General features: G+C 35.0%; 1 protein-coding gene across 9 annotated transcripts in view; it reads right to left on the bottom strand.

Moving 5' to 3' along the window:
- Positions 1 to 660: 660 nt before the first annotated feature.
- The window catches only part of QSER1 (glutamine and serine rich 1), a 78,638-nt gene continuing 53,594 nt past the window's right edge, over positions 661 to 25,704 (bottom strand). For 6 of the 9 annotated variants that reach the window (XM_049714216.1, XM_049714214.1, XM_049714219.1 and 3 more), the window contains 9 exons: positions 21,230 to 21,558; positions 20,175 to 20,291; positions 19,453 to 19,586; positions 17,874 to 18,091; positions 12,985 to 13,122; positions 10,373 to 10,470; positions 6,883 to 7,035; positions 5,529 to 5,624; positions 661 to 4,281 (listed from right to left, as the gene is read on the bottom strand). In XM_049714216.1, the coding sequence (XP_049570173.1) occupies positions 4,141 to 4,281; positions 5,529 to 5,624; positions 6,883 to 7,035; positions 10,373 to 10,470; positions 12,985 to 13,122; positions 17,874 to 18,091; positions 19,453 to 19,586; positions 20,175 to 20,291; positions 21,230 to 21,558 (1,424 nt within the window). In that variant the 3' untranslated portion in view covers positions 661 to 4,140. The other 3 variants (XM_049714217.1, XM_049714215.1, XM_049714220.1) reach the window with 3 other exon arrangements.

The following is a 25,704-nucleotide window of genomic DNA, read 5'->3' on the forward strand; positions in this document are numbered from 1 at the left end:
TTTCTAAAATGAACAGCTTTTTCAGCAGCCAGTGGAGAATAAAACAGAGATGTTACAGAATTTTAAAAATTTTTGATAGAGGTCATTGATTAAAGATTTATTTTTGTACTGTGTAAAAAAAAATCAAGGAGTGAAAAGTGCTTTTATAATCAAAACTAAAACCTAGCAAATATGCTGACAATATTTTTTACTTGAAATACTTAATATTTTAAAATATTACATGAAAGTAAAGGCAGAATCTTATTCTGAAAATTAAAGGATCAGTCAAGACAAAATCCTTTTTACTTATTCAACAGTTTATATAGATAATAAAAAGTATCTGGATATCAGCAATTACTTCTAGCTATGCATTATTTTCAAATAAAAATTAGAAATTATAGAACTTATACTTCTTTATAGGAGGAAAAGGGCTAAAGGAGTTGTATCTTAACACAGAAACTCCTAAATACTTTCTGATATTGTCAGCTGAAGCTGAATAATTCATCAAATATTGACTTAATCATTTGAGAAAATGATGGATGGGCCCTTTACCATTTGTACCTAATAACTTTACTTAGGACTCTATAATGTACGTTGAATCTGTAACATGATGATGCATGGATAATACCTCAGTTTTCAATTCTTAAAAATAAAAAAACCAAACCCCAAAACATTCTGATCTTGTTGTTTAAAAAATTGTTTTCATTTTAATGATCTGAGTTAGTAACAAACAAATATACAAAATTGTCTTTCACATTTCCATACATTGTATTATGGACCACTTAAAACTCTGGACTACAAATGCAGGTTTCTTTGTATCCTTAACTTCAATTATTGTCACTTATAAATAACAGTGATTTGCCAAAACATGCATTTGTGAACACAGGTGCCAAAAGTCGTATGTGTAAGTTAATGTACAACCAATAGTGTACATTGTTCATTTGTGCAGTTATGTGTCAAGTGTAATTGACACAGAAGCAGTTATCCTGGGATATTTCAGTCTTTGAAAAGTATTTCTGAGAAACAGATGGAACTACAGTTTAAAACAAAATTGTATTCTATAGATACAATAAAATTCACAACGTGCACATCTGAAGCAACTTCTGGGACCCAAAGCTGATTCAATAACCTTGCTGCCATATTAGCTTTATGGGTATATCTCCAAAATCACAGGTTGGAAAATAGCTGCTTTAACAAAAATAATATGTATATTAAAAGGAAAGTGAGACTTTGAAAATAGTAATGATGTGAGCCATCAATAATTTTCACTATTTTAGAAATTAAAAGAAATTTAGAAATTTAAAGGTAATCTGAATATTTTCTAGGCCATTTTAAGTTTAGATTTTTCCATCTCATCAATGTTTTCTATCTGATAGTATAACAGAAAAATGGGCAGTTTCTATTGTTTACTATAATTCATAAATCATAAATTTATGACTTCATTAGAAGATCAATTAAGTAGAAACTGGGTCATCATGAAATGGGAATAAGGAGGCCCCTTTTCTCTAACCACTAATCTGAACTAGAAGTAATTACCAATACAAAGTGATTTTTTTAAGGAGTAAATCGTTTCTAGGTTTCTGTAGGTAGGAAAATCCAATCTTTCTTAAACAGGTTTTCCTGGGTTGTAGCAACATGTGCTTTATCTCTTGAACTCCATCTACAACCTAAGGTTATTCCTATATTATACATTTCAAACTCCCTGGCAAGGAATGTGAATGCTAACCAGCTAGGTATTTATTCAACTTCATACAAAGAAAGGACTCATGTGTGGATGTCATACTAATAGTCCCACTTCACTAAGGCCTGAGTTTGACGTCTTCACCTATGCTATATGGATCAAATGACAGAAGATGGTGCAAAGCAACTGGCTCTCCTCCAGGCAGTATCACACACTTGGCCTCTGATTTGACTAATATGAATACAACTGCAAACAGCTGGAAGGGCAACTGCAGTTGAAAAGGAAATGGGTTATTTTCTACAGGAAACAAGGAAAGGTCTCTGTTTTCCATGGGTCTTATCATGAAGGAAATGTGGCTAGTGATTTCAAACGTGTACATCAAGAGTTAACCTAAGTGCAGGATGGCTTTTAAAAATGTTTAAACCATCAATGCTTCAGGGAAGTAAGCTGGGGGAAATAACGTAAAGGTGTATACTTACAACACTACGTTAGGAGATGTAGTTATCTACTTCTGCACTTTGGAAATGAAAGAAACCAATTCTGTCCAGAGTCAATATCAGAAAGAAATATGGCTGCTTCCTACTCTTCTCCACTTAGCAAAATTAATTTTATGATGCTCTCACTGCTGATATTCTCTCATTTGAGTTAGTTAGGCAAAATGAATCTAATAGGTTACTTTTGTTTTCAAAATAAGCTGCCTAAACAGGTTTTCAAAAGACTTTCAGAAATGGAACATTTAATCCTTGAGAGAAATTTCCATGATTATCTTGTCTAATGGCAGGTACAAGGATTGTTGGATTAAGGATTATTGCTTTCAATAAGATAACCATCAGAAATAAATATGTAAGCTTAACTCAAATACTCATTTTTCACCCAATGCTACAACGTTTATGCTCAAATCAAGTCACGTGTTACTTTTAATTCTTTGCCAGTTTACCAAGGTTTTAAGTGTAAGAAGTTGGCTTGTTAACTCAAAATCAAGACAAGAGCAATATCCACATAAGCACGTCTTATTTGGGCATTGAGCAGTAACACTGCTTTCTTGATAGGACTTACTTAAGGCACTAAATGGTGGTAAAATAAACAAAAGTATGATGATTAACAACTTCTTTAGAATCGTAAAAAAGGAGATCATTTAGAAGGACACTAGTAAATCTTTTTCTCAAACAAATAAGGCATCCTGTTGGCAAACACAAATAAAACACAAGGTCATGTTGAACCTAATACATTCATGGTCTCAGCTAAACTACTTGAAGAAACACTAGCTATCAAACTAAAGAGAGCTACCATAGCATATATAAAGGTTGGAAAGGCACCAAAAGGAGGGCTCTACCACTTCCAGTTCTAAGAGTTGGGTAAGCTGTGTTTAACACTGCATGTAGTCTAATTATAAATTTTATTCTTCAAAATGTATAATGTGGTTAATTTTTACTTCGACAGATCAGTTAACCAAGTGCTAGTTTACTAAGAAATTTATTTTCATGAATTAGAAAATTCCTGCAGTGTCTAACACAACCCCATTTATAAAGCTAAACTAATTCTAGTACTGAATGCATATTCTGGATAACACTGAAGCAAATCTGTATAAACAAAAATGGTTACCTCAAGATAGAATTCACAATAGAAATTCAATATATAACTAAATAAGATTTACTGAAAATAATGAAAAGTGTAGTACAGATACATCAAACATAATTATAACCACAACACTTTCCTTGTGAAAAATACAACTATTAGTGAAATAAAATGTACAATTGAAAATTTTTCCAAAGGAAAAACAGTATAAAGGAAAATACTTTTCTTTGAGATAGGGAAAATAGTATGTCATTGTTTTTTCATCACCATATAATTTGACACAAAAAGCAGTCATAGAATTGCACCAATTCCACATCCAGTTTCCTGAACATGTTAAGAGTAAAAGGAGTTCATAAACCAGAATGCAGTTTCTGAATTTTACATTTTAAACTGATGATGTTCTCATACAGAATGTCACATCACACCAGATATGTTTACATAATGTACAATACTTTCCATTTTGTGGTCAGACATGAATATTAACATGTTTTCTGCCACCTCTCTTTCATTCTGGTGTTTAGTCGGAGTCAGGAAAAAATAATCATGTTACTTAAGTGTTATCTCTCTAGCAATAAAGAAAAATTATATTTAGTGCATGCTTCATCATTTGTCAAAAAACATTTCTGAAAATAAAACTCAGTTACCCAATGGTTTACAAAGTAGAAAAATCGTTCATTAGGATAAAAACGTGGTGGGATTTTAGGTCCATTTCCAAAGGACTGACTTCCTTGGCAGCACCACTGTCCTTTAGCAGAGACCAGGATGCAAGTTCATGATCAAAGCAGGCGTGCTTGCAGGAGACCACTGCTTGACATTCAATTATCTGAGGCCCCTAGACCCCCTTTGACCACCCGCCTCTGCCGTCTTATTAGTGCTAGAAAATAGATGGAATTTTTGTGAAAATGTTAGGAACATTTCTGCTGTACATGATTTAGAAGTTCTCCAAATTTTTCAAATAGGTCTTCCACCCATTTTACATTTTTCATACAAAGTTGGACAATTTCTTCCTGTCCTAAATCTTCATTTTTTTTCTGCACAGAAGAAATCTAAAATAAAAAGAAATACCAAATTGGTTTATACTTATCACTTTATAAGCTCTTCATGAGGGCTTACTGTTTCTATATCCTGAATGAAAAGAGGATTTATAAATTCACCTACAAGTACAGATTTTTTAAAAAAATTCCATCCACGGAGAATGACTATTTCATATAAATTTGGGTGGTCTGATCCTATCATTTTTTACTACATGGGGGCACGGAGGAAGGCTAGGAAAAGTGGTTCAAACTTTCTCAATTACTTCCATTTGTGTTAAAAGCCGAATGACAAATTTTGGGGTAAGTTCTGCGTTTCAGGGCATTGTAAAAATAGCCAACATACTTTACATGACCATCTTTACTTTCTCCTTTGCTAGACAGAGGTTAGATTTATGAACGTCTTTCCACACCAGACCATTATCAAACACATGATTGTACAGCCTTGAGCCAACTTAACCCTTTTTAATTAAAAAACTGATAATGCTTGTCAAAAAAGCTTACTGTCTACAACCATTTAACCTCTGAGATTAATCCTTACATCCTATCCACCAAGTGTTATTATGGTCATACATAATTTCTGAGCAACTTAAATTGATACTTAAAAGTTACAATTAAATTTTGACTATCATTTCTTCATGCCAAGGGACAAAACTCCCATTTTCTCTGCAATTAACTGGGATAAGGCCATTCTACAGATAAGGAGGACAGCAAGATATTCAAAGCAGTGACTAACGAGAATTAATTAAAGCAGGATCATTATACATATGAGAGAAGAGAATGCAATAAAGTGCCATTTATTATGGCAACGTAAAGCGAGTATAACAGCTTAAAAACATTACCACTTACAGCTCCTATGCGATGGTGAGCCTCAGATTAATCTGAGCACAACGCTTAGAGTACAGACACATTTTTTAAAACAATTTTTAACAATTCTCTTTAAAACATTAAAAAATACTGTAGCTAACTAGTGCATATAACAAAAAAGAAGCAGACTCACAGATATAGAGAACAAACTAGTGGTTACCGGTGGGAGGCAGGAGGGGCAATATAGGGGCTGGGGAGTGAGAGGTACAAACTGTTGGGTGTAAGACAGGCTACAGGGATATATTGTACAACACAGGGAATATAGCCAATATTTTGTAATAACTGTAACTGCAGTGTAATCTTTAAAAATTATATATATAAATGCTACAGCTACAGTCTTCTTAAAGTTCAGAAAAACATGCATTTCTTTTCTAAGTAAATGAAAAAGTAATTACCTCATCTTTACATATGAGATAAACATGATATTTATAATGATGGAGTGAATGATACAAAGAATACAACTGTATTTTCTCTGGATCAACGGCAAACTCCTATAAAAAGAAAAGAGTTTATAGACACATTTATTTCATGGAGCATCTGAACTAAGAATACTTTTATGAAAATACTAGACCAAAAGTCTCAATGGAAATTTTAAAAATGACTTATATGGCTAGATATTAATATGTATTAATATGGACAAGAAACTTATTCAAAATAAGATTTTAAATTGTATTTTAAAATCTTTATTCTTTTTCCTGAATATAAATATACACTATTTCAAAAAAGTTAAACATTACAAAAAATTTAAACAGTAAACATAGAAGATGACTTACAAGGTAAAGAATTCTATAATTCTTGCTTCAGAGGTAAACAAGGTTAACAGTATGTCACATATTCTTCCATGTGCATGCTTCCATATGTATAACATATATCAATAACACTAATTTTGTAATGGGAAGGGAATCATACTATATATATTGTTTTGCAATTTTATTTTTTATAATTCTTTTTCTTTAACCAAAGTAAAACTTGGATATCTTTCTATTTATTAAGCACCACCCTCCCAAGAGAAATTATATGAGGACAGGATTTTGGACCATTTTTCGCTGTTGTATTCCTAGTACTCAAAACTATATTTGGTATACTATAGGTACCAAATTTTTTAATTGAAAGAATGAATGAATCTCTCTCTTCTTTTTAAAAAGTACATAATATTACATTATCTGGGTGGCTCTTTATTTATTTAGTCTCACGCTGGTGATATATAACTGGAATTGTTCTTACAACTAATTCTACAATGAGCAAAGGCATACAGTTTTATGCATTTGTGAATGATTCTACAAAACACATTTTTGATGGGGAACTGATATGTTGCTAAACTGCTTTCTGAAAAGGCAATAATTTAGACTATGTTTGAAATAAACATAGATGAATAAATGAATTCCAATTTTAATAATTTCACAGATATGGAATATTGAATCTTATGGAATGTGTGCACATCCACTTATCTGTATGCATCTGTACCCAGTGACACACAAAAATATTAAAAATATAATTATAAGCATGGGATGATTATTAGTCTTATTTAGAAAATTTGTGAGCACTCACCGTATACCAGATACTGTGCTAGGCAATGGAGAAAAACAAAGAGTAAGAACGAGTCCCTATTCTGTAGGCCAGAGCTGCTCATTCCTACCTGAAACCATTTCACATTTAACAACAGAGTAAAATATTGCTTGTTTCAATGTTTGAAGTAGGATTTATACTGACAACTAGAAGGTATAATTACATCAATCAATATATACTTACTTGTGCAGATTTAGTAGTTGTTTTAGAAGTTCTTAGAGTTTTTTTATTATAAGCTTTGCCATTCATTTTGATTTTAGAAATAGCAGATCCCCCACTTTTTGTTTTAGAGTCTCGAGTAATTATTGTTAGTTCAGGAAAACTTTCCAAGGCATTCTTTACAATAAAATAAAGCAAAAATAACTGACATCAGAAAAGTGATCTCAACTACTTCCAGCTATTCAAAACTTATTTTTAAAAAATATAGAAATATATTCATACATGTACATATGCTCAAAAAATATATGTGGGGGGGTACTGATGGGGTGCGGTAAATATATACAATCTATACATACATACACAAACATATGTGGGGTGTTAAACATGGCCACAAATTCTCTGTAGCTCCTCCCATCAAGATGTGGAACCTACTTTCCCATCCCCTGAATCTGGGCCAAACTTATGACCTGATTTAAGCAACAGCATGTGACACTATGGGGACTCCCGAATGAGTAAGACTAGTAATGCCTCTCTGGCTTCAAGGCAGGGGAAAGAAGGACATTTGTAAGCTTCAACTGTTTATAAACAGTTTCAACCTTCAAGGTCACTCTTTCCCAAACTCTATATAGATTCCCAAGCACCTGGTATTGTGACCCCTCAAACAGTGCATTTTAAAACAACTTAATTTTCTAAATAAAAGTGTAGGAGTGAACTGTTTCATTAATAGAAATAATAGAATTTTTGGCATTTCCTACCATAGTGAGCTATTTGTTTCTAGCTTCATTCTAACTTTTAATACTGTATGCATATTTTGGCTTTGAAATGCAAATTGCTATAAATGAAAACTATCTATCATAGACATCACTATTATCATTTATAGTTATATTAAATAACTATAATTTCAAAATTAGAAATTTTGTGTTTTTTCCTGTGAAAACAAGAATATGGAAATGAATATTTCAGTTATTCACCATAAACTATTGCATAAGATTTAAATATCTACTGAGGGCTTCCCTGGTGGCGCAGTGGTTGAGAGTCCGCCTGTCGATGCAGGGGACACGGGTTCGTGCCCCAGTCCAGGAAGATCCCACATGCCGCGGAGCAGCTGGGCCCGTGAGCCATGGCCGCTGAGCCTGCACGTCTGGAGCCTGTGCTCCGCAATGGGAGAGGCTGCAACAGTGAGAGGCCCACGTACCGCAAAAAGAAAAAATTCTACTGAGTCTATTAAATTCCAAGTGGTGGCTTTATTTTTCTTTTTTTTAAATATTTATTTATTATTTATTTATTTATTTATTTTTGGCTATGTCGGGTCTTAGTTGCGGCACGCGGGATCTCCGCTGAGGTGTGCAGGCTTCTCTCTCTAGTTGTGGCGTGCAGGCTCCAGGGCGTGGACTCTGCAGTTTGCGGCACACAGGCTCTCTAGTTGAGGTGCGTGAGCTTAGCAGTTGTGGTGCAGGGGCTCAGTTGCCCCGCAGCACGTGGGTCAGGGTCAGTTCCCTGACCAGGGATTAAACCTGGCTCCCCTGCATTCTAAGGTGGATTCTCTACCACTGGACCATCGGGGAAGTCCCGGTGGCTTTATTTTAATACAAGTTGTTAGAGAACTGGTTTGACATCTCTAAAATGGTTAGCCAAAACCGGTCATTTTTAAAATTTAGTAAATATTCAGATAACAACATTCCATTGTCTGTAGGAAACATGGTATTTCTCCCCAAAATATTTCATTTGAAGACAGCAGTTAAACAGAAAATACTGGACTAGGAGTGAGCAGAACAAATTCGTAGCACGGGGTGTCTTACTAGCTTCTGAACTTTTTCTTTCCCCTCTGCAAGTATCAATACATGTCAGTGAAGAATATAGGACTACTAGTCAGAGTTTGGTGTCACATAACCTCTAAATCAATCTCAGAGCCTTAATTTTCACCTAGCTAAAATGAAGTCGATTTTCACTTTTATGTGGAGTTCAGATAAAATAGGGATGTGAAAAAGCTATACAAATTGCCCAAAGGAGTTGACAACTTATGTCCACACATAAGTTCACACAGAGTTGTCCAGCAGTAATTGCCAGGACTAGGAAGCAACCAGTCCTTCAGTAGGTGAATGGATAAACTGTGGTACATTCAGACAGTGGATTATTATTCAGGCTAAAAAGAAAGAAACTATTTCACTATTGCCGTGAAAAGACACGGCAGAACCTTAAATGCATATTAGTAAGTGAAAGAAGCCAATCTGTAGCCAAAGCTACATAGTGTATGGTTTCAACTATATGACATTCTGCAAAAGGTAAAATTATGGAGTAAAAGTAAAAAGATCAGAGGCTGGGGGAGAGAAAGGGATGAACTGACAGAGCACAGAGCATTTGGGGGGCAGTGAAACTACTCTGTACGATACTATGATAGTGGTTATGTCTGTCCAAATCGATGGAATGTACAAGAGTGAACTGTCACGTAACCTATGGACTTTGGGTTGTAATGATGTGTCAGTGCAGGTTCATCAGCGTGATATTCTGATGGGAGACGCTGGTAATGGGAGGTTATTCAGGTGTGGCGGCAGGGGGCACATGGAAACTCTGTACTTCCTGCTCAATTTGGCTGTGAACCTAAAACTGCTCCAAAATATAGTCTGTTTTTTAAAAAGCTAAAAACTTCTCTTGAGAGAGATATAATCAAGTGATTCTAGGTGTTACATGTTATACTTTTTTTTTTTTTTTTTGCGGTATGCGGACCTCTCACTGTTGTGGCCTCTCCCGTTGTGGAGCACAGGCTCCAGACGCGCAGGCTCAGCGGCCATGGCTCACGGGCCCAGCCGCTCCGCGGCATGCGGGATCTTCCCGGACCGGGGCACGAACCCGTGTCCCCTGCATCGGCAGGCGGACTCTCTACCACTGTGCCACCAGGGAAGCCCATATGTTATACTTTGAATAAGAAAAGGCGGGAAAGTTTTGACTACTAAGTAGCTTCTATGATATATTTTCAGAGTTTAGATTAGCTTTTTGTTCTCTCTTTCTGGTAACACCAAAAACCAATGTATAGTGCCAAGATACGTTAACAGACGTATATACCTCCTACCATTAGGTGAGGATCAATTTTTCCTCAGATACTGAGTAATGCAGGCAAGTAAAGGGAATTTTGATAACTGTGCTAAGGCCAATTTTAAGTATATATGAAATGTGAAAATTTTAAAGAGGTTTAAAAGAAAAACAAGATTGGAATACAGTAGTTTAAAGGAAGTATTTTTAAAAACATTTGGAAATTATTATATATAAGGAATACGAGATGAATATAAAAACCTGAAAAATGAATTTAAGCAGAGAAAAGCAAATGATTAACACTAAGAATATACTTAATAAAATAAAAAGACAAGCTCAGACAAGACTCATAATGAATAAAAATCAAATTTTTGTTGGGTGGAAAAATCTTATAAAACTGAGAATGACTTCCCAAAATTTTCTTTCCTATTATATCTAAGACTATGATTGCCACTGAGTTTGCTAATAAACCACCTGACGGAAATACCTTGAATGACTGATCCAAATGAAGATTCAAAAGGAGTCTCTTTCGGTTATCATTCAGCATGCTATCTATTTTTTTCATATGAGGCAAAAGTAGCTCATCTAAAACAAGATAAAAATTTATTGTGACAGGATAAACTATCAACAAAAAAACTTGTTAGAAATACAGCTTTTCTTTAAAACATTAATAGACTGACATTAAATTCATTGATTAAGTATTGATTTAAAAATATTGCACATGAAGCTTTTTGAACAAAAGTTACCTTGAAAAAATAGGTTTACAATAGCTAAGTGAGAAAGAAGTAGCATAGTGTGATGACAGAATCAAAAATCCTGGGTTTTAACCCCATCTATGCCACCGGAATTGATCAACCAGTGGGCAAACTGCCTAATCTCTTCAGACCTCATTTACCATGTGAACGATAACAGTATTCCAAAACATAAATATAACATTAAAATTTTTTATAAAATTCTGAGTATGATATTCTTCTTTTTTTTAAGGTACGCGGGCCTGTCACTGTTGTGGCCTCTCCCGTTGCGGAGCACAGGCTCCGGACGCGCAGGCTCAGCGGCCATGGCTCACGGGCCCAGCCGCTCCGCGACATGTGGGATCTTCCCGGACCGGGGCATGAACCCATGTCCGCTGCATCAGCAGGCGGACTCTCAACTACTGCACCACCAGGGAAGCCCCTGAGTATGATATTCTTAATTCACTATAGTTTGGGGCAAAGAAAAAGTAGGGCAAGAAAAATAGTCAAAATCCAGTTTCAAATACACAAGGAAAGAGTCAAAATAGTTATTTGAGAAAAGGGTAGAGTAAAAGTATGATGAAGGTTTCTTACCCAAAGATTATGATTTCTTTTTTACCCTTCTGAAAATTTAAGCTCTTTTAAGAGAAACACTTTCAGAGTATAAGTTAATTACTTTTAGTGCTGTATTAAATATTTTAGGTTACTAAACTATTTCTTAATTTATCAGCATAACAACATTTTATAATACTAATTAGCTTTAATGACCCTTCTGAAAATATATATATAACCCTCAGAATCTGGTTACTAATTTCATAGCTAAACAAAATGACTCTTTATAATTGGAGAACAAACACAAGCACAGGGACCAGAAAAAGAACACTTTCCTCAAATTGAAGAAAAAGTCCTCAATGAGGAATGCTTTCTAAGATCACCACAACACACCTGATAGCTTTCTTTTTATCTTTCTAGCAGTGATTAAATCTATTCAAGTATTATAAAAATTTACATTTCACACAAATAAGTTTTAAACATTTGTGGATTATTTTTAAATATAACCATTAAATTTTTCATCCCTCATTTTAAATGGAGAAAATTAAAAAAAAAAAGATAAACAATAGAAAAAAAATCATTTAAAATACAACCACCCAGAAATGATCACTACTAAGAAATGCATATTTTATGATGCAAGGAGTTTTGATTGAGAGAGAAAATGTTTACTGGCAAAATGCTGACCTAGGGAATTAATTCTGGGTTTTGATTGTGGCTCTTCTACCACTAACTTGTTCTGTAACTTTAGGAACCACATTTAATATCTTCTCTAACGTCTCTTCCAGCTCTACAATAGTTGATGTATGAATTACTGCCTCTGATTATATAGTCAAAAAAGCAAGACTAGAAATTAGAAGACCTTGGATTTAATCCTTTCTCTGCTACTTGCAAGTTGTGGGCTCTTAAGCAAGTCACTTAACCTTATTTCTTTTTTTCACTTAACCTTTTTCAAAAAAGGCTCAGCATCATTGTCTTCACCCAAGAAATGGCTGTCTAAGTTGTTCTGGGATTAATATAGAATAATGTATGTCAAAGTATGTGGAAATAATAAAACAATATACATTATTAGGCATTGCTGTTGAAGTATATTGTTACTGATTATTCACTGTTACTATCTTTTTGATCTTACACTTGTTCAACTCATTTTGATAGAAGGATAATGGAAACTGACTCGTTAATCCTTTTATTCTCTCTTCTAGTTGTCCCTGGTGAATGCTATAGTAGCTGAAGGGTAAATGTTAGTGAGCAACATTAGATATATAAATTACCAGTTTATTTCTTATGTCAATTTCATCCCTACTCTACCATAAGAAAAAGTTACTAAAGGAAGAGTAAAAAAGGAATAATATTAATAAATATAACCCATGGCGTTTATTGTTTTACTACTAATTGATTAGAAAATAATTACTCTGTGATGTATCTTTTACTGGACACGAATATACAATTTTAATCTTTACACCATTATTATCTTTCGAATTATTAGAAAACAGAATATATTGACATCTGGACCTTCCACGCAACTCAGACAATTGGTGAAATGTTATGAGGATGATAAAGATTCTAGAATTGAAAGAAACTAGTGGGTAGTTACATAATATTCTCATGAGTAGAAATCAATAAAAATATGTTCAATATAAAATTGTTCATATATTCAAACAATTCATGAAAAGCTATGACCCCATTTTATAGAATCAGTATATCAACTTTGTTAACTGACAACATATACAAAAACCACATATTAAATATGTAACTAACAGAGAAGAATAAAAAAGATCCAGAAAGTACTACCAAGAAAGTACTACTTAGCAGACTGTACCGTTGCTCTTCTCTAAGGCTTGCATTGTGTCAGGATCCAAAGCAATGCTAACAAGCAATTCCATGTAACTCTTAAAGGTTTCCTTCATTGCTCTTGTGTTCAAAAAACGAGTGACAAAGGGAGCTGGAGGATTAAATTCTGGGAGGGAGAAAAGATGAAATATTAACTACTCCTTCCTGACAACTTTAAAAACACTCTGCTCTATAGCAAGTGTCTATAAGCAGATAAAAGGTTGTAGATAAAATTTCTTCAAATTCAAGGTTCTCCCACTCTGCCTTTAAAAACACCGTGGGTGAGAGATTCTCAAAGGTGGTTTTGCACATCACAATCACTGGAGAGCTTTTAAAACAAAACAAAAAAAACAGATTGCTGGACTTATTAAAACAGAATCCGGGGTGGTAATGGTGGTAGTGGTGATGAAGCTTAAATGTTATACTTTTTAAAAAGTTCCCAGGTGCCTCTGAAGCCCAACACCAGCCCAGCATTTGGAAACATCTGCCCCATAGGAACCTGTTTCTCCTCCCCTGGCCCTACCAGACATCTGCTGCCAGGTCGTGCTACTTCAAAACTGATGGGTTCTATAAAATTTCTATAGAATTCTGGTCTAGAGTCAACACATATTAAAAAAATTGTTTAATGTAAACATAGCCTGTGCATAAAGAAAATTTCACTCAAATTCAATGGCAAGAACTGCAAGATTAGAGGTGTGTCTGAATTTTGACTCTTTTCATTCAAGTACAGAACTATTATCACGGCCTTTAACAGGGGTTCTTAGACTTTTGTCCACGGACCCCTCGGGGTCTCCCCCCATAACCATTTCAGGGGTCTCTGATGTCAAATTGTTTTCCTAATAATATTAAGATGTTATATACCTTTTTCACTCTGTTGACATTTGTAAAAGGAATGTTGGGTAAAACTGCTGGGGCCTTACCTAGCCTGAATTGAGGCAGTGACACCAAACTGTACTAGTAGCCATATACTTTGCCATGACTGTCATCTAACTGCCATGAATTTGAAGGAAAAAAAAAGACAATTTCCCTTAAGAATAATCCTTGATGAAGCAGTAATAATTATTAATTGTATTAAATCTCTACTCTTGAGTAAATGTCTTAAAATTCTGTGGGATGAAATGAGAGGTACATATAAAGCATTTCTGCTACGAAGTATGACAGTTTTCTCCAGGGAAAGCATCCATGTAATTGTTTGAATTACAAGATGAACCAGCCACCTTTTCCCCCATTGGGATACCAATTTTATCTGAAAAAAATGACTGACAGATACACTATGCCTATTCAGACTTGGGTATTTGGCAGACATTTTCTTAACGAAGTGAACCTGTCACTGCAAGGAAAACAACTGACACTATTTGTTGCCAATGATAAAATCTGAGGTTTCAAGTGAAAATCAGAATTCCGGAAAACTTGTTTCCACCACTGTGAGCCTGACAACATTCCAATACTTAAGGACTTCATAGATGAAATCAGTGTTGATATTAAAAATGTCATTTCTTTGATACTGCAAAAATGTATGATGTAAATGTAAGAACTAAAACTGTAAGACTCTTAGAAGAAAATACAAGGATAAATCTTCATGACCTTGGATTTGCAATGGATTCTAAGTATGATACCAAAAACATGAGCAATGAAAAAAAAATAGATAAATTTGGCTTCATCAGAATTTCAGACTTTTGTGCATCAAAGGACATTATCAAGAAAATGAAACACTGTGCTCACTTCAGCAGCACATATACTAAAAAAAAAAAAAAAAAAAAAAAAAAAAGGGCTTCCCTGGTGGCGCAGTGGTTGAGAGTCTGCCTGCCAATGCAGGGGATGTGGGTTTGTGCCCCAGTCCGGGAAGATCCCACATGCCGTGGAGCGGCTGGGCCCGTGAGCCATGGCCGCTAAGCCTGCACGTCCGGAGCCTGTGCTCCACAACGGGAGAGGCCTCAACAGTGAGAGGCCCGCGTACCGCAAAACAAACAAACAAACAAAAAACCTGAAATATCTACAGAATGGGAGAAAATGTTTTCAAATCCTATGTCTAATAAGGGTTTAATATCTATAATATATAAAGAACTCCTACAACTCAAGAACAAAAGGAGACATGAACTGGGCAAAGGATTTGAATAGACATTTCTCCAAAGAAGATAAGCAAATAGCTAGTAAGCAACTGAAAAGATGTTCAACATCATTAGTCATTAGGGAAATACAAATCAAAACCACAATGACATACCACTTCACACCTACTAGAATAGCTATAATCAAAAAACAAAATATAACAAGTATTGGTGAGGATGTGAAGAAATTGGAACCCTATGCATTGCTAGTGGGAATGTAAAATGGTGCAACCACTGTGGGAAAAGTTTGGCAGTTCCTCAAAAAGCTAAACATATAATTATATGACTCAGCAATTCCACTCTTAGGTATATAAATAATTGAAAACAAGGACACAAACAGATATTTATATGCCAATGTTCACTGCAGCATTATTTACAACAGCCAAAATGTGGAAGCAACCCAAGTGTCCATCAATAGATAAAAAGATAAACAAGAACATACAATGGATAAACTTACAATGGAATTGTATTCAATCATAAAAACTAGTAAGTTCTAATATATGCTATGTAACATGGATGAACCTTAAAAACATTATGCTAAGTGAAATAAGCCACGCTTATATGAGATATGTAGAGTAGGCAAATTCATGGAGACAAAATAGAGTAGCGATTCCCAGCAGCTGGGGGAAAGGGAGAATGAGGAGTTATTGCCTAATGGTTACAAAGTTTCTGTTTGGGATGATCAGGAAGTTTTGGAAATAGCTGTGACAGTTGAGCAACAGTGTGAATATAATTAATGCTGCTGAATCATTCACTTAAAAATGGTTAAAAGTGGCAAGTTTTATGTTATATATATTTTACCACATTTTAAAATGTGGAAAAAACATGAAATAGACTATGTACATCAATGAGCTAACAGATATTTTCACATTACCAAAAAATGTTATAAAATCATTCATGGATGAAAGATACCTCAAAGGGCAAAACAACCAATAGATGTTAATGTAACAAGCATGAAAAGTTGAAGAAGCTACCACTTGTCAAGTTTATCAAATAAAATCCTTTGAGTATCAAAGAAAAATATACATAATTATCTGAAAAGGTAATCAAAATACTCCTCTCTTTCCCAACTACATAGCTAATGTGAGGCTGGGTATTCTTCATATACTTTAACCAAAATAATATATATACAAACTGAATACAGAAGCAGATATGAAAATGCTATTCTTCTAACTAAATACAATTGTCTAAAAAAACTTATATGAATATGTAATATGTAATTTTTATTTAAAATATCTTAAAATTGTCTGTTTTAACTGATACTTGGTGATATACATAGATACAGGCCACACACACACACAAAAAGTGTTTTGGAATCCTCAGTAAATTTGAAGATTATAAAGAAGTCTTGAAACAAATAGCTTGAAAATCACCAGCCTATAAATCTATGTTTATTATCAATATTTGCCTTCTTTTTAAGAAGCACTAAAAATGCTTGCCTGTTAGTGACACCTAGTGGTAACTCAAGTTACCAATGAAAGAAAATTTTCACCTTAATTGTCATTTGAGGAAGCTGTATAGATAACTGAGTGCAAATTCAGAACCCAAACTTCTCTAAACAGTAGGCAGAAATGCTAACTGCGAAATTACGTATAATGCCTTCCACACATACTCAAAGCACTAAATTTCTTTATAAATTCCAACGTGCCTACTTCTAAACAACAGTTCAAAAGTAGCTTTTAAAAACAATACATTTAAAGTAAACTTCTGTACTGAAGAGTTTTTATTATAATTCTGTTTCTATCCAAGTAATCTCTAAGATCAGCTCCCTAGCAGTGATACTTAAAATGTCAGAAACCATCCTGGACATCAACCTCAACAGTTCCCCCAACACCCGATTCATCATTCAAGTTCTGCCAAGATTACATCCTGAATTTCTCAAATGTGTCCTCTCTCCTCCATCCCTGCTGCCAAAACTTAGGTTCAGACTTTCAGTTCATACCTGAACTGTGATGTCACGTAATTCAAATTCAGATTTTACCATGCTGCTCCCTTACTTAAATCCCTCCAAGGACTCCCCTTTGCTTACAGGATCCCAAGCTTTTTAGCTTTAGCATGGCATATGCAGCCTTCCATCATCCTTTCATCTTTTCCTGACTACCTTCAAATGTATGCTCTAGAAGAAGGGTCAGCAAACGTTTTCTGTAAAGGGCCAGATGGTAAATATTTGGGGCTTTAGTGATCATATACTCTCTGTAGTAACTACTCACATCTGTCACTGTAATGGGAAAGTAACTGTATGAAAATATGTAAATGAATCCCAGTGTTCCAATAAAACTTTATTTACAAGAATAGGCTGCAGATCAGATTTGGCCCACTAGCAGTAGTTTGCCTACTTCTGCTCTAGACTACTGAACTGCTAGAAATTTCTTGCATATATTACACAACAAGTTTGATGGAATGTTTCTTGGTATATTCTGTGTTTTACAGCTATCTCAGGTTTAAGTTGTAATGAAGTAAATTTCAATATATATAGCCTACATAAATGCTCTTTGGTGTCTTCAACAGTTTTTAACAGCGTAGAAGGGTTCTAAGGTCAAAAAGTATGATAACTGCTATCTATTTCAACCTTTTCACTTTATAAAAGAGAAACTAAGGCACAGTTATCTAGCTCAGTCATGGGCAAATATATGCCTAAGCAGAACTTAATTAGGTAGCTAAATTCCCTAATTAAGTAAAAGTAAATACATTTTGAATTGTCAGCATCACTGCTCCTCCCCATTAATGTACGTAATCTAAAGTTATCAAGGTATTCGTTTCATGGAGAACTCACCCTCATCATCACTACTACTAGAGTGGATCTCGGGAGATGAGTCAGATTGGGATGACGAAAATTCTTCTTTCCATTTCTTCCTTTTCTTTGGTGGTGGCTCAGCCTTTACTTTTAGCTGTTTAACTTTGGGTTTCATGGAAGGGGCTTTTGTCATTGTAGTTTTTGGTGTTGGAGCATCAGAAGTTTTACTGCTACTACTTGGCTTAGCCTGAACAGTTCTGCAATGTTACAAACAGACTTCATTAATGCACTGAAATCTTGTCAAATTAAAATAAATTAGACGAGGGATTTCCCTGGCGGTCCAGTGGTTAAGACTCTGCGCTTCCACTGTAGGTGGGGGTGTGGGTTTGATCCCTGGTCAGAGAACTAAGATCCCACATGCCGTGTGATGCAGCCAAAAATAAATAAAATAAAATGACAAAAACCCGAGAAACACTGGTGAAGAAAAGTTTATTTACCTCACCAGTATCTCCAAAATAAAGTCTAAGCCCTACACATCTCCAATGGTGATTCCTCCAAAAGTCTCTTGTAATATACTCTTTAACCACTGACATTCAATATTCAGTTAATAAGGGACTATATTAATTCCATCCCTATTTCTCTCTCTCCCTCCACTCTTCCTTTCCCTTTGTAAATTCATTTTCCTGACTATGAGGCTGTACACGGCAGATGATCAATGGACTTATAGTCCCATCAGAAACTCTCACAGGCTCTGGTGGTGCCAGGTTTTGATGTGGAATCCCAACTGCACCCGTTCTAGAGCCCCTCAATAAGATTTGCTATATACTAGTTCTGGAGATTTGAGGGAGTGGATAAAATTGCATCATAAAAATGAGGTGGGCTGGGTCCAATACGTTGGAATCTTCATTAAACGAGATCTTCCTAGCACTAGATTGAGAGTATCAAGGTTCACACCCCCTTTCCCACAGAGATCAAAGGGAACGTGGCTGGGTCATCTGTTTTCCAAATTCACGCTCCACACAACCCAGAGTCGCACTGATCCATGACGACAATTCTACTGCACTTGTAATGTGCAGGCTCAATGTTTTTTCATTTTAAATTTGACATTCTGTTGTTATTTTCACTTTATTTATGGATAAAAAAGAGGGCTTAGAAAGGTTATCTTTTTTTTCTTTCTTCTTTGTTTTTGGCCACACTGTACGTGGGATCTTAGTTCCCCGACCAGGGATCGAACCTGGGCCCTCTGCAGTGGAAGCATGAAGTCTTAACCACTGGCCCACCAGGGAAGTCCCTAGAAAGGTTATCTTAATCTAGTCACAAAAAGATGGATTCAAACCTTTAGACTGTAAATCCAATTTTTTTCACTATACTAGGGTGACACCAAAAGGACTCGGAAGAAAAGGGTACCCATCCCACCATGATAGCCATGGGCTTTACAGTTCCTGTCTCATTACTTCAAAAAGAATCACTTATTACATCGGGCACTGAATTTTCAGACTTGTACATAATGGAAAAAAAAAATCAGCCTCTTTAATTTATGTAATTCTTTATACAAGACATTGCCAATAATAAGCCTTCCAATAATTACTACAAACATATTACATAAAATAATAAATACCTGATAGTTTGTGAAGGCTTATTTCGTGGCTTTTTGGAACACACTCTGACATACTCCTTTTTGTTAGTGTTTTCAATGAACTTCACATATATCCTTTTGTATTTACTCTTTGCATCTCCAAAATATCCAAGGTACTAAGGAAAGAAACACTTTGAATTACATAATTGTACATTCTGTACATAAAATATTACTTTGTTGTCTTGATAGACTGTCACAGAGCCATCCTTCAAGTTTTTCAAAATGCAGCTCTGGTCAGGCTAATTGTACCCTCAGTAAAACTGATTCCAGCCTCACTCTTAACTGCAAGCCCATATATAGATGCAGTCTTATTTGGCTGATCATCAGATGCTCACTTACTCAGGGCTATGAAACAACTACTTAGGTAGAAAATAATTCTGTAAGTCTTCTTGGTAAATCAGGATATCTGACTCTGGCAGAACAATCAATATAAGAGTCTCTGAGTCCATCTGAATTCTTCACAGACTAACACTAATTCCTTTCCTTTATTTAAAAAGTTAAGCAATTTAAGTAGCTGGTATTTAGACATTAATTTTATTTTAAAATCAGTATCATATACTCTGTAGTTCAATTTTAATATTTTATCTCAGAAATGCTCAATATACATACATTAAACAATACATTTAAATTTACATCATTCTGTATTTTACCCAGGATCACTGTCAAAAAATAGGAAGGTTAATGTAAACAAGCATTTTACTTACACTATTTGTAGCAGCAAATTCTCTTTGCCCATCTCGAATTTCAGGAACAAACTTCTGTAATAAAGCTTTTTGTACTTTCCAAATAGCTGGGGGTTCTTTTCCTGCTTTTAAAGCCTCCTGTAATAAGAAGTATTAACAACATTTATAGAAACTAGCAACATATTCTAGATTTACAGAATCTTAGAGCTGAAAGGAATCTTAAAGACCTACCTAGCTCAACCTTTTATCTTTTACCTAGCTGAACTTTTGCAGTAATTCTTTTAAGTGGGCTATTCAATCTCTGCTTAAATTCTTCCAGAAACAGGGAGCAAAAACATGCAAAGTAACCCATTACCCTTTTGTATAGCTATTGGAAAGTTTTCCACTAATGATATTGTCATACATTATTTATGCAATGTTATAACAGTATGTATATATGCAAAACGACCAGAAACAAATATGCTAAAATATTAACAATAGTTAATTGTGAATGGAAGGAATATGGATAATTTAAATATTATGTTCTTCATTGTATTTTTAATACCATTTCTCTCCACCCCAATTAAAAAATAAAATCAAAAGCAAGCAAACAAAAACCCCAAAATAAGTTTTCTTAAACACTGCTAAAAATTTCTTGTATGAAATTATAACATTCTGCAATTTGAAAAAAGTCTAATTCTACTTTTACATTGTATTCCTGTAATTTTCTTTAAACTTTTAAGTTAGATAAATAACCATTTTCTCCAAACTTCTAATAATACAAATGACTTGGAAGCTTTGAAAAAAATTAACATTTCAAAACTGCTCTAATTACTAGTAGCTAAATGCAATATACTGACCAGTCAGAAATACACAAGACTCAGAGATGAGTTAAAATTATTTTAAGCTATTTTCCTTTTCAAAATACCTGACATCTCTAGTTTGATTTCATTATTTAACAATTATGACAACAGAATTATAAAAATATAACTTTTCACAATTCAGGCTAGATGCATGGTATTAAAAGTCATCATGAAGGCTACCATAGGGCACGCCCATTAAGCTATGACCTTTATACCTGTGAACATTCACATCACCTTAAAAGTCTCTATGTCTTCTATCTTTACCACAAATTCATCACGCTCTCTGTATTGGCCTTCTCCTCCACTTTCTGTGTTCTCCTCATCTGTAAAACCTTCTATGGCAACAGTGTCCTGTCCTTTTGCAAACTGGTCTGAAGGAAGACCATCATGTTCGATGGACTTTGGGGGTTCTGCAGAGTTTATATTTTCCAGGATATTTACTGCAGATGAAGTAGAGTAGAGAGGTTCTTGCTTAACTGCACCCACAGTGGTGGAGGAAGTAGTAGCAGTACCAGTAGTATTGGCAGTTGGACTAGTAGTTGCCACCTGTAGGGCTTCTGAAACTAGATCAAGCAAATGCAAATTAGTAATACAAATTATTAAACATTTACTTGCTTTGAGTAAAATCTGAACAGTTTACAAAGAAAGACCTTATTATTTTTGCCATCAAATTGTTTGAAACAATGAAATTAAAGAATGGTTGTTAACTTCCAAGAACCAAAGTGGTGAGAATTACATCTGGATGACAATTAGACAGAACCTCCATCGACCTGAACTCCCTACTTCCACTTAAGTATTTAGCATAAAAATATTTTTAAAAGAATAGAGACAAAAAAGTGATGCAAGACAAGGAAGGGTCAGCCAACTGAAACTGTGAATTCCTAGAAGAAAAGCTGATTGGACGTGGAAAACAAAAACAGCACCTCCCAAATACTTTGAAATAGCAGTAGAAGCTACCGAAATAAAAAGGATTATAAAGTAATGTTATGAAAAACTGTATGCTAACAAATAACTTAGATGAAATGGACAAATTCCTAGAAAGACACAAACTACCAAAAGAACTCAAGGAGAAAGAGAACATCTGAAGAGACCAATAACAAGGGAATAAAAGAAATTAAGAACATCCCACAAAGATAAGCACAGACCCAAATGGGTACACATGGGTTCTATCAACAGTTAAGTAAGAATTAATACCAATCCATTATAAACTCTAAGAAATAAGAGGAAACACTTCCCAACTCATTCAAGGCCAGTATTATTCCAATACCTAAACCAGACAAAAATATCATGAAAAAACTACAGACCAGTATCCCTTATGAATACAAACACAAAAACCTTCAGCAAAATATGAGCAAATATACCAACACTGAAAAGAATTATACATCATAACCAAATGGCTTTTATCCTAGGAATGCATGCTTGGTTTTAACAGCTGAAAATCAATCAATCACCATATTAATATAATAAAGGACAAAACCACAGGATCATCAGAATAGGTACAGAAAAAGCATTTGGCAAAATTCAGTATCATGAATTTAAACACTTTCATGATAAAAACACTCAAGAACCTAAAAATAGAAGGGAACTTCTTCAACCTGATAAAGGCCATCTACAAAAAACCCACAGTTAACATCATACTTAACGGTAAAAAATGAGATGCTTCCCCCTAAGAAGGATGTCTGAAGAAATAAAACTGTATCTGCAGATGAAATGATCTTGTATACAGAAAATCCTAAGGAATCCACTAAAAAACTATTAGAATAAATAAATTTAGCAAGTTTGCAGGGCATAAGATAAATATATAAAAATCAATTGTATTTCGAAATGCTTGCAATGAGCCATCCAAAAACAAATTAGAACAAAATTCCATTTATAATATCATCAAAAAGAAGAAACTACTTAGGAATAAATTTAATGAAAGAAGTACAAAGTTTATATTCTGAGACCTATAAACATTGTTGAAAGAATTAAAGGTCTAAATAAGTGGAGAAACATCCTGTGCTCATGGATAGGAAACATCAACGTTGTAAAGATGGCAAACTCCCAAATTGATTAAAAGAATCAAGGACTACCCTGTTGGTCCAGTGGTTAAGACTCCACGCTTCCACCCCCACTGTAGGGGGTGTGGGTTTGATCCCTGGCCAGGGAACTAAGATTCTATATGCTGTGTGGTGCAGCCAAAAAAAAAAAGAATCGGCATAATCCCTATAAAAATCCTAGCTGCATTTTTGGCAGAAGCTGACAAACTATTCCTAAAATTCATATGGAAATGCAAGAGAGCCAGAATAGCCAAAAGAAATCCTGCAAAGAATAAAGTTGGAAGACTCACATTTCAGAAATTTCAAAACTTTACCACAAAGCTTTAGTAATTAAGACAGTGTGATGGTGGCGTAAGGATTGACATATAGATCAAAAGAGTAGAATTAAAGTCCAGAAATAAACTCTGTATTTATGGTGAAATGATTTTCAACAAGGGTGCCAAAACCATTCAATGGGGGAAAAATGAAAAAGGTTTTTAACAAATGGTGCTGGGACAACCAGATAGGAATGAAGAATAAAGTTGGATGTCTACCTCACACCATATACAAAAATTAACTGAAAGTGGATCATAGACATAAATGTGAAAGTTAAAATCATGAAACTCTTAGAAGAAAAATAGGTATAAATTTTCATGACCCTACATGTAACAAAAGAAAAAAATAAGCTGGACTTCATCAAAATTTAAAACTTGTGCTGCAATTGATGCCATAACAAAAGTGGAAAGATAACCTACAGAATGGGAAACACTGCTTACAAATCATGTACTTGCTAGAGATTTGTATCCAGGATATATAAAGAACTCTTACACCTCAATAATAAAAAAGACAACCCAATTTAAAATGTGAGCAAGGGCTTCCCTGGTGGCGCAGTGGTTAAGAACCCACCTGCCAATGCAGGGGACACGAGTTTGAACCCTGGTCCGGGAAGATCCCACATGCTGCGGAGCAACTAAGCCCGTGCGCCACAGCTACTGAGCCTGTGCTCTAGGGCCCATGTGCCAAAACTACTGAGCCCACGTGCCACAGCTACTGAAGCCCGTGGGCCTAGAGCCCGTGCTCCACAACGAGAAGCCACCGCAATGAGAAGCCCATGCACCGCAACGAAGAGTAGCTCCCACTCACCGCAACTAGAGATAGCCTGCGTGCAGCAACGAAGACCCAACACAGCCTAAATAAATAAATAAAATTTATTAAAAAAAAAAAAAAGTGAGCAAGGGACCTATTTGTCCACAGAAGATATAAAAATTGTCAATAAGCACATGAAAGGCTGTTCAACACTATAAGTCATTAGCTCAATGCAAATTCAGTAGATAATTGCAATCTCACAGCTATTAGGATGGCTACAAAAAATACAGGCAATAACATGCTAGCAGGCGTGAGGAGAAACTAGAACCCTTGTACCTTGCTGGAGAGAATGTAAAATGGTACAGCCACTATGGAAAATAGTTCGGCCATTCCTCAAAATGTTAAGCATATAACCAAGGAATTCCACTTCTAAACTCCACTTTCTAATAAATCTACACAAATACCTGTATATGAATGTTGACAGCAGCATTATTCCTAATGGCCAAAAAATGGAAAACACCCAAATGTCCATCAGCTGATGAATGGATACACAAAATGTGGTATATCCACATTATTAGGGAATAAAAAGGAATGAAGTACTGATATATTCTACAACATGAATAAACACTGAAAACATTACATTAAATGAAAGAAGCTAGTCACAAAAGGTCAAATATTATATGATTTCTTTTACATGAAATGTCCAAAAAAGGGCAAATCTATAGCGAAGATAGATTAGTGGTTGCCTATCATTGGGTGTGGAGACTGACTAATAATGGGTTTCTTTTTGGATAATGAAAATATTCTAAAATTAGATTGTGGTCACGGTTATACAACTCTACAAACCCACTGAATTGTACACTTTAAATGGGTGGATGTTATCATATGTGAATTATAATTTAACAAAGCTGTTAAAAAAGGACTTTGAAGCCTAGAGCTGATAGAGAAGCTCCAGGCTGAGAAACAAATATGAAGAACATGTAGCACTGCAGCAGTAATTTTGAGTAGTGCTGATGAACTAAAATAATGACATATACAATAATAAGTAAATAAAACAGGAAGGGCAGTGATCCCCTTGCTTATGCTGAGCTGTAGGCAGCAGGGGTGGCTTGATCACAGGCCAAAATGTAAAAACTGTTCCCTGAAGAAAGTGAACTCTACCTGCCTACAGGAGGGGTTGAGAGGGAATCGAAGCAGAGCCCAACACAAATCCAGACCTATGAAACACAAAAGAAAATGGAAAAGCAGATAGGCAAGGGAAATGAATGAACTACAGTGCTTGGCAACTAGAGTACATCTCTCCCTTATTCTAGCTAATTAGGGGGCAGGAGGGGCTGGGGGGGGTGGTCTAATAGCTGTCACCAGCCGGCCTACCTGATCTGTATCCCAAATTAAAACTATCCTCATACATTTATATGACTCCTCCCAAAGGGAGAGGCCTGTTGAGGAAATACAAATGAATAATCTAATTATCAAGTCACTGTGCTGTATATCTTGAACTTATACAGTTTGTACATCAATCATATCTCAATAACAATGGGAAAATAATCTAATCATTCAAGATTAGATTACAGAATTTTATCCTAATGTAATATATTTTTATGC

The sequence above is a fragment of the Orcinus orca genome, chromosome 8 (assembly GCF_937001465.1).
Source record: "Orcinus orca chromosome 8, mOrcOrc1.1, whole genome shotgun sequence".
Classification (NCBI taxonomy): Eukaryota; Metazoa; Chordata; class Mammalia; order Artiodactyla; family Delphinidae; genus Orcinus; species Orcinus orca.